Genomic DNA, 9,818 nt, shown 5'->3' with positions numbered 1-9,818 from the left:
ATACTGATCACATGATCCATCAATAACTGCAGCTGTGTTGTGTTTGTTCTCTCCATCAGATTCCTGTGAACTCACAGTCGACACAAACACAGTAAACAGAAACCTCAAACTGTCTAAAAACAACAGGAAGGTGACATATGTGGGCCAAGATCAGTCGTATCCTGATCATCCAGACAGGTTTGACAGGCTTCAGCTGCTGTGTAGAACTGGTCTGACTGGTCGCTGTTACTGGGAGGTCGAGTGGAGAGGAGAGGTTAAAATATCAGTGAGTTACAGAAGAATCAGAAGGAGAGGAGGCAGTGAAGACTGTGTGTTTGGACGTAATGATCAGTCCTGGAGTCTGAACTGCTCTGATTATTTGTATTATGAAGGTTTCTCTGTCAGTCACAATAACAGAGGAATACCCATCAGGTCTTCAGTCTCCAAGAGAGTATCAGTTTATGTGGACTGTCCTGCTGGAACTCTGTCCTTCTACAGAGTCTCCTCTGACTCTCTGATCCACCTCCACACCTTCAACACCACATTCACTGAACCTCTGTATCCTGGATTTGGGTTCTGGTCGTCTGGTTCCTCAGTGTTTCTGTGTTGAGTTCAGTATCCAGAGTCTCCTCCTGGTAGAGAAACAGTTTCCCTGTTGAACAGATGGTTCAGTCTCTACATGTCTCTGTCACTCAGAAACATGTTTTAGATTCAAGGTTTTAACAAAACATTAAACTATGACATTATTTTACAACAAACTATCCTGTCAGCTTCCAGTCAGATGATATAATAAACTGTAACATGACGTCTGTAGTAAAATCTTTACAGCATCCTGATCTTTTATATTTTTTGTCCTGAAAACATGATATTCTGACATTTTATTTTTCACAACATACTTTCATATGACACTTTAAAAAAAAAATAATTTCCTTTTATTTTGATATTTCTCTATTCATGAACGGTGGTCAGAGACAAAGACTTCAGGTCCTGCTGAGAAAATGTCTTTTTATTAAACTGTATGAAAATGTGCCTGTCATGCCTCTGTTATTTAAGTTTTACTTTAGTGTGTTTATTTCTAAATAATTCAGTTGGGTTGTTCGGTGAGCTGCCGCTTTAAGAAAGTAGGTAGGTCATGTGACTGAGATTCAGGAAGTAAGCCTGCATGGGAAACGCAGCTTCTTTCTCTCCTGTGTTCTGGAAAAACGACCAGTTACATCTTGTCTGTTCGTGGCATCGTCGGTATGTAACTTTCTTCTATGTTTAATAATGATATTTGGTTCATTTCTATGGTGGAAAGTTCATGGTTTAATATGTAAAGATTCATGAGTCATGTTTGGCTCCTGCCGGTTGGCTTGGGCGATGATTTCATTCGTGTTCTTATGCTGCCATTTTGTGGCCATTCTGAGTTTTTGTATTTTTTGTATTCCTTTAGTTTCACCCTTTCAATTGTCAATAAACCTGGGTACGAGCAGTCATCCTGGTGTCCAGAGTGGTGATGAGCGAGAGGTGTTGAAGCTACTGTCTTCATGTGCAGTGTGCTTAAGGAAGGCAGGACAGTGCCAAAGACTAAACTGTACAGAACTCTATATAACTGACCAGCGGAATGAATTCCTCAGTGTTCTGTTCAGAACTAAAGTCTGTTTTTCTTTGACAATCTGGATGAACTTTATTACTTTCTGTATTCTAAACAATAATAAATTGATCAATGACCAGTTAATAGTTTCTTGTGTTGAAAAATGTGAAAATTTGTACCATTTTTTATGACTTCACTATATTTTCAATCAATCCATCAGTCAATCAATCAATCAATCAATCAATCAATCAATCAATCAGACTTTATGCAATAATACAGTTCAACCACTCCTCACATTGTCCTCTATAACACACGTGATCAGGAAACAGCAGATGAGATAAAATTAAATAAAATAAGATAAATAACTAGAATAAAATAAATCAAATATCTATTATTATTATTATAATAGGGATAGATGGAGATAGACTAAAAGTAGAAAACAAAGATTAACAGAATAAGAAATGATGAAAATGAAGCAATAAACTACATTAAATGGACTAAAATAGGTGAATAAATAGAAAAGTAAATACATAAAATTATTACTAAGAAGAGGAATACGTACATGAAATCTATCAAATCAATCAAAAGCCTGATTAAAAGGTAGATTGATGAGTTTGCTGTTGAAACCATCGACACTCTGCTGTCCTCAGGTCTTCTGCTCTTCCACTGATGTCTAACAAAATGCTACCTGACTAAAGGTTGATGTTCTGGCTTCAGGTTGGATTAAGAAGCCACGACCAGAAGACCTGAGGGTTCATAGAATGAAAGCTAATCTGATCAATACGAAGGACCAAGACCACGAGGACCTTTATAAACTAATGAAAGGATCTTAAGGTCAATTCCAAAAGAGACGACAAGCAGAGACTATGGAGCTGGTGTAACGTGAGCTTTGCTCTGGTCTCCGTTAGAACTTCTTTTGGAGACCAGAGCGGAGAACGTGACAGTAATCAGTGCTGCATGTCATAAAAGCATCTGTTAAAGTCTCTGTATTAGTTTTAGGGAGGACTGGTCGCAGTCTGACAGTGTTTTTTGTGATAAAACACATCTGGGTTATATTTTTAATGTGGGGCTCAAATCTGACTGCTGAGTCCAAGATGTTTAACCTGTTCTCATGGTTTTAATGCCAGAGCTTGTGGTTGTGAACTGAGCTCGTCTGTCTGAGCTTCAGTTCCAGTGACCAGAACCACCGTTTTGTCCTGATGGAGCTGTAAAAAGTTCTCTGCCATCCACGACTTAATGTCTAAATACAGTTAAAAGAGCATCAGCTGGCCACCAGGATACACGGCGATGTACAGCTGTGTGTCGTCAGCGTAACTATGTTGTCTCCTGAGGACGATTCCAAGCGGTACCACAGATTAAACAGTGTTGGACCGGTATGGAAGCGCTGACACAGTCTTTACTCTCCGAAAAATCACATTTTTGATTTACTTTGTGGATTCTAATAAGCTCTTCCATTTCAACAGAGGGCGTTTCATAGCCAGTATAGCTGAAGCCGTTTTCATTTGAACNAGTTACACATTCTAGTTTCTGATTAATTAGTGTTAATATTAGTTGCTGTTGCACATGACTCATTAAGGTCTATTGTTATTATTTTAATTTGAATTGAATGTGTTTGTTTATCGTGTTGCTGACTTTTCAATTTCCTGTTTTATTTTGAAGTATTTCCTGTTTGGTCTGTCATGTGCGCCAAAGAGACAGTGAATTGACAGCTGCAGCAAAACGAGGCACGTGAAGCTTCTCTGTCTGTATTTTGAGCACCTGGCTGTAGTGAGAACAAGGTATTTGTTTTCTAATGTTTTATGAATTTATTTGTTAAAGAATGGGAAAGATAGTTTTGAACTGAACTTCGTTTGAAACGTTTCTGTATTCAGCTAGTTTTAAGCTAGTTTCTAATGATTAGCCACCGCGGGAATGTGATGGATTTCTCTGTGTAACTTCAGTGTTTTTGAAAGAGCTGTCCTTTATTTCTTCAGCTCTTACGGTGTTTCTGGAGATACACAATATGGAAAGGAATTGTGTTCAATCACGGAAGTGAAAGGCTGAACATAATTAAAGGCTTCATGAAACATCAGTACACCAGGCCGGGCTTTAGCTACAGCTGTAATACCACTGATGACACCTGACCTGATTTAAGTGTTGTTGTCTGATGTAGTGAAGTTGTTCACATCTATGTGGAGACCAGCTGACAGGGAACCAACCCACTGCTATCGTGCTCCACGTGATGCTGACCAGAGAGAGAAGGAACGAGATGAATGCAGTCAGGCAGGATGAAGACAGTGAAGGAGCTTCAGAAAGAAGTTCTGGTGAAAAAGCAAAGCAAATACTAAAAGTACAAGAAACGAGTTCAGCGCATGAAGAAGAGCACCGAGCCTCCATCAGCCAGCAGACAGGTGAGGCAGCTTCACGAGCAGCCTTTAGTTTCACGAGGTGTTGGTTTTTCTGGCCTCACGTCGTCCTGTGGTCCCTGTTAGAGGATGTCGTGTCTCATCGAGCCCCGAGTCCGGCACATGGAGACTAAAAAAGAAAAGTCTGGGCCACACTAGAGAAGGCTCAAAAATAAAAGTTTAGAGAAGAGTTGGTTCAAACTTTATCATTTAAAAAAGGTTGTTTTCATGAATTAATTTCATTCCTGTTGTGAAATAGTTTGGATCCGCTTTAAATGAAAAAAGGCTTTTTGTGATAGAAAACATAGCTTGTCTTCCTGTTTAGGAAATTTTGGTGAAAATATCGATTATTTGAACATATAAACAACTGTTTCTGTAAAGTCAACACGAAATAACTACCATGGATTTAAACAGCAAATTAGTTTATGTGACAGGACTCAGAGCAATAAAACTATCTTGTGCCTAAACCCTGTAAAGAAAATAAACAAGTAAATAAATAAACAAGTAAATAAATACATACATAAAGTTCCTTGATATGGACCATTTTGAAATGCTAGCACTGTGTTATTAGAAACATTGTAGAAGAAAAGGACAAAAAACAAAGTTTGTTTTGGAAAGGATTCAGTAAGCGTCTCACATGCAGACTGAAAGCTGCTGTTTGATGTCGTTCTCTTTATATTCATGTTCGTTACACAGCCTGAGGAAACTGATTTAAACTACTCCATGTTAAATCTGCTCCTATGCACCCTGTTTTATTTAAATATCACTGCCTTGCTGCATTCAAACTGAAAACTGTGACTGCAGACACAAAGGCGACTCAGCAGAACCCGATTCTGTCACTTATCACCATTATAATATTTGATCATCTGTGTGACATGTTTAATCAGCAGTCTGCAGTGTTATAATAGTAATCTGCTGATAAACGTCATTAGATCTCCAGTTTCTATTTTAACATAAAAGAGGCAGAAGGAAGATGTGGATGAAATCTAATCTGTACATTTTCTTCACAGCTAACTGGCCTCCTGGTTGCATTTCTTTGGATCAAAAGCCAAAAACAAACGGAGCATGTGAAGGTTTTCATTCTCATTGTGACATTTTCTGAGTGCAAAACAATGGATTTTATTTTTTTTTTTTTGTCAGGCAAGGAAGCTGTCCATGGTGTTTAAAAAAAAAAAGCCTTTAAGACAAGGAAGGCATTAAATATGAAAAACGAATGATAAAACATCAAACCTCTGAGCGGTTATTTAAGCATAAAATAAACCAGAGTTTAAACCAGAACGTACAGAATACAGCAGCTGCTGTGGAGGAGGAGNCAGGAAGATCCCGGGTGTCCTCACCGGGACGCCAACCGGCGACCTTCTAGCTGTGAGGCGCTAACGGTGCTAACCACCAAGACACCTGCAGCTGTTCCGTTGTCATATCGTTCTTTTGTTGGTTTTTCAATCATTTGGCTTCAGCTCTCCGTATTAAATGTTCAACTAGGAGGTGTTACACTGAATCTACCTCTAATTTCTTCTGGCGGAGAGTGTGTTCATCTCTGAATGCAGGTCCTCAAACCGTCATAAATGTGAATGTTTTCCTGCAGACCCTCAGGTGTCCACGCGAGTGTCCACAGACCTTCAGCTGCAGACACTCCGATGGTCCACCTGCTACCTCCACCACACACCTGGGACTCCTTCACTCTTCTACACTCTGTATTTAAACCAGCTCCATGTCCTCTGCCTGCTTTACGTCCCACCATTCTGGACACATTTCCAGTCTTGGATTTTGACCCGTACTTGCTTCTCTGTTTTGGAACTTGACGTGGTTGGATGGAAGCGGTGTCTCTGCTGAACTAAAGCAGTTTAAAAGACACAAGACTCAAACTGAAGAATCAGTTATCAAAGTGATTAAAACGTCACCTTAGGAAGTAATAATGGCAGCTTTACTTTCATGAGTAAACTCAGCTTATTGGTGGTAACTGTGGGGCTCTTTGTCAGAACGGAACGCAGATCAACAAACAAGTGAACCTCCTTGTGCTGGTTTTATGTCGACTTTGAGAGAGGAACATGCAAATGTCAGGATGGAAAAAATCTCTTCATGTGAAACACGTGGAAATGAGTTCAGTTGCATTTGTTGAAATATAGACTCCTTTTACAGTCGGCAGGCTTCTTAGAACCTGCTCGTTGTGAATATTTTCTGAATATTATCTATAAAACCCTTCAGCAGCAGGAGTCTGATCAGAGACACTTCTATTTCAAGGCGACTTCTCTACTGCGCATGCTCACTCGGACTCAAATTGAGTCCGCCAATCAGATGCGAGCAACGGCGCAGTTCTATTTGCATGAGCCGCGTATAAGAACAGTGTGGCGTTGCGGAAGCGGTTATAGTTTCACTGGAAGCTCATTGAAAATGCCAGAACCATCGAAGCCAGCGCCCAAGAAAGGCTCCAAGAAGGCCGCGTCCAAAGCCAGCAAGACCGGCAGGAAGAGGAGACACAAGAGAAAGGAGAGCTACGCCATCTACGTGTACAAGGTGCTGAAGCAGGTGCACCCCGACACCGGCATCTCGTCCAAGGCCATGGGCATCATGAACTCGTTCGTCAGCGACATNAGACCGACCTGCGCTTCCAGAGCTCGGCCGTCATGGCTCTGCAGGAGGCCAGCGAGGCCTACCTGGTGGGTCTGTTCGAGGACACCAACCTGTGCGCCATCCACGCCAAGAGGGTCACCATCATGCCCAAAGACATCCAGCTGGCCCGCCGCATCCGCGGAGAGAGAGCTTAGACTCTCCGGATACACGTCACACTGGAAATAACGGCTCTTTTAAGAGCCACTCACATCTGATGATCGAGCAAAGACCTCAGTGGTGGAGATGAGAAGCTGCTGCTCAGGTTCCAGGATGTCTCTTTAATCACATTTAATTCACACAAGAAAAACACGTTTCAGTTCAACTTTAAGTTTATTTCTGGAGGCTAACAGACCAATCAGCAGCTCTGGCTGGAGGTCCTCAAAGCTCATGTTTGTCATGACACATGAAATAAACCATGAAGGGTTCTGCTAGAGGAGCAGCTCTGCTCTGGTCCAATCAGCAGCAGGTCAGTGGTCGGCCAGTACGTCCAGGAGGCAGCAGCAGCACAGAGCCGCCAGACACGAGGCAGCACCACCATCTTCATCTTGGTCCTGGTGTCGCTCCACAACATACACTGGCAGAGAAGCAGATGATCAGACAGCTGGTCGTGTCCACGTTCACAGAAACAGAGTTCATTACAGACGGTTCTTTGTTCGCACTGTTTAAGGCTGATAAATGATGTTTGTAATGAAACCAGGACAGGTGCTGGTGCAAAGAGGGTTAAAGTTCTGATCATATCATCAACCAACTGGTTTTTGTGGTTCCGTAAAGATCCACATCGTGTCCCAGATCTCCCACAAAGCCTCACATTAGAAGGAAACACACCTGTGTGTTTTGGCGGCGTCACCGGGAGTCCAACTGGGCCGCTCTGGTACCCAGGCGGCACCGGTCCTGTGAGGCCCGGATGTCCGTGGTAGTAGGTGTAGTCTCCGCCGCCAGCGTAGATCTGAGGGAAGGTCTGCAGAGGAGACAGTCGCCATGGTGACGCAGAGATGATTGGTTCAGATTGATTCTCAGTAAAATTAATTAAACACGTTATCAAACACGTTTCAGTCGCGACTTCATTCTGTGACATCACTTCCTGGCTGTTGGCTGTGATTTAAGTCCTTTAACAGACTGACCTGGTTCTGGTTCTGGTTCTGGTTCTGGTTCTCTTCAACACAACGTCTCGTATTTACAGTTATTTGCTTTACGAACATGTTTCATGTTTCTGTTGTAAAGATGGAAGCAGAAGATCCTCCGTCTGCTCAGACGTTTAGAGAAAAACGTCACGAAAAACAAACGTCGTGATTTTATATCAATAAAGTTTTGATATTTGGAGAAGAAATTCAGAACCAGAAAATATTTTATCCTCAAACGTTTCCAGATCTGTAACAAGCTGGAATATTTCAGAATGAAGTCATCTCAGGAGGGTGCTGCAGTGCATGATGGGTACCTGGTAGGGGGCGCCGCCAGGGAAGGAGCTGAGAGCTGTAAGGAAACAACAGGTCACATGATCACGACATGTAAACAGCTCCAGCACTTAAACACGAAAAGTTCACCGAAGTTACCGACGGTTAACGTGAACAGTTCAGAGGAACGGCGGGAACGTTTATTCATGTAAAAATTCATTAGAATAAAATCATAATATTTTGAGGATCTTCATCAGATTTCACCGCCTTCGTTATTCATCATAATGTTCATAAAAACATTTAACACTTCAAGAGTAAAGTGTGAATATCTGCAGGCATCAGGGTTTAAGATAAAAAGCTCATATAAGAACAAATGTCTTCAAGAGAAAACAGACTCAAATGAAACGAGTTCTTCCATTTGGATCAAACGTCTGCTGGAGCCCCATCAGCTTCTGGTTCTGTCTCCTGCTTCATGCGGTTCTGGTTCCGCAGAGCTGCAGGACTTTCATGAAACATGAAGCTCAGAAGCTGGTTCAGAAGTTTGAACTGTTTTCTGCGTCACACCTGCAGTTCTCCGTCCGGCCACCAGGTGTCCTCACACGTCCTGCCACCTGACAGCCACGCCCACCTCACCTGTTCCCAGCCGTCCAATCAGCAGCGGGGTCTGCAGCGGCCATGTTGGCTGGTTGCTGCTCTTTGTTTCTGCTCATCAGCACAGATTTGACGCTTCGGCTGAAACCAAGTTTTAATTCAAACGAGCACCAACCTGGAGGGACGACGTCGGACAGGTGGGGGCGGTACGGGGGCGGGGCATCGGCGCTCATCCTGACGGTCGGCGAGGAGGCAGGTGAGAATCTGAAACACGACAAAACACTAAAACATCTCAAACAGCATCGAACTTTGTCGTTAAACTCGACGACGCCTTCGTTCGTCGCCTCGTGTCGGTAAAAACTACACATTTACGACAAAATAGTCACAGAGTTTAAAAATGCTAATTTGTGACTGAATACTGATGAACATGAAAACCTTTGTCAGCTGTTTGATGCCGAAGCGTCAGTTCATGTTCATGAGGTCAAACTCAGACGACGTGATTTTAAACTGTACGTCGACGTTTTCATGATTAGAAACATAAAAACTTCAGACTTGAACTGCTTCAGTTTGACTTCATGACCTTTTGTATGAAACGAACCGTTCAAAGCTTTTCTTTTGCTCTCAAATGGATGTGAAACTGAGAACTCTGTCCGTCTGAGGAACCGGTCTGCGTCTCCAGACAAGTTCTCTGTTCTGACCGGTTCTTGTCAAAGAGTCTAACTCTGTGGTTTAACTCCATGTTTTTGTCTGTTTCCTGCGTTCGTTCAGCGTCTGATGAACCTTCAGCCTCCGTCAGCCTCCGTCAGGCTTCGGTCAGGCTTCACGTCGTCTTGTTTAAACTCCTGAATCCACAGAATGAGCTTCAGACGCTCGAGCGACGCTGGACGAAGCTTCCTGTCTGGGTTTCATTTTGCTTCCTGATGAAGTCGTGACTCGTAATAAGTCACCTGATCGATTCACTTCAGCCACATGAAATAATCAATCGATCGATCGGCTCATGGATTATGTCGCTGAAGCTGATCGATCAGCTGAGTCGTTCATGTTTTCTGAAGCTGACACGTCACCATGACTACAGGCTCCGCCCACCTCCTGTCTAGCTACCTGGTTTCCATGACGACACAGACGGTCTGACTCCAGTTTTTCTGTCAAACACGACTTTTGTTTGTTTTGAGCAGAAACTAGTTTCCAGTTAAACCAGTAAAAAAAAAAATGAACGTCTGCCGCAAACAAACCAGAAAACGTGTTTAAACTGTGAGCAGAGATCAGCAGCATAGTGACAGGTAAACAGGT

At 42.6% G+C, this 9,818-nt stretch overlaps 2 protein-coding genes and 1 long non-coding RNA gene across 3 annotated transcripts; 1 reads left to right on the top strand and 2 right to left on the bottom strand.

The window, feature by feature from the left end:
- Nucleotides 1-552: 552 nt before the first annotated feature.
- On the bottom strand, nucleotides 553-1,692 carry LOC103372375 (uncharacterized). Its single transcript, XR_520991.1, has 2 exons — nucleotides 1,540-1,692; nucleotides 553-1,009 (listed from the first exon to the last, which is right to left on the bottom strand). It is a non-coding gene; the product is annotated as an uncharacterized LOC103372375 (long non-coding RNA).
- Nucleotides 1,693-6,304: 4,612 nt separating this feature from the next.
- Nucleotides 6,305-6,701, top strand: LOC103372382 (histone H2B-like). Its single transcript, XM_008301998.1, has 2 exons — nucleotides 6,305-6,540; nucleotides 6,573-6,701. The coding sequence occupies exons 1-2, from the start codon at nucleotides 6,328-6,330 to the stop codon at nucleotides 6,699-6,701; spliced, it is 342 nt and encodes a 113-aa protein (XP_008300220.1). The 5' UTR covers nucleotides 6,305-6,327.
- A 312-nt stretch (nucleotides 6,702-7,013) lies between these two features.
- On the bottom strand, nucleotides 7,014-9,640 carry LOC103372381 (cysteine-rich and transmembrane domain-containing protein 1). Its single transcript, XM_008301997.1, has 5 exons — nucleotides 9,630-9,640; nucleotides 8,704-8,792; nucleotides 7,982-8,016; nucleotides 7,372-7,504; nucleotides 7,014-7,120 (listed from the first exon to the last, which is right to left on the bottom strand). The coding sequence occupies exons 1-5, from the start codon at nucleotides 9,638-9,640 to the stop codon at nucleotides 7,014-7,016; spliced, it is 375 nt and encodes a 124-aa protein (XP_008300219.1).
- Between the last annotated feature and the right edge of the window lie 178 nt (nucleotides 9,641-9,818).

This window comes from Stegastes partitus, unplaced genomic scaffold (assembly GCF_000690725.1).
Source record: "Stegastes partitus isolate 25-593 unplaced genomic scaffold, Stegastes_partitus-1.0.2 Scaffold1744, whole genome shotgun sequence".
Taxonomy (NCBI): domain Eukaryota; kingdom Metazoa; phylum Chordata; class Actinopteri; family Pomacentridae; genus Stegastes; species Stegastes partitus.
The sequence above is the reverse complement of the archived record's forward strand: the minus strand, read 5'-3'. Positions and strand labels throughout refer to the sequence as shown.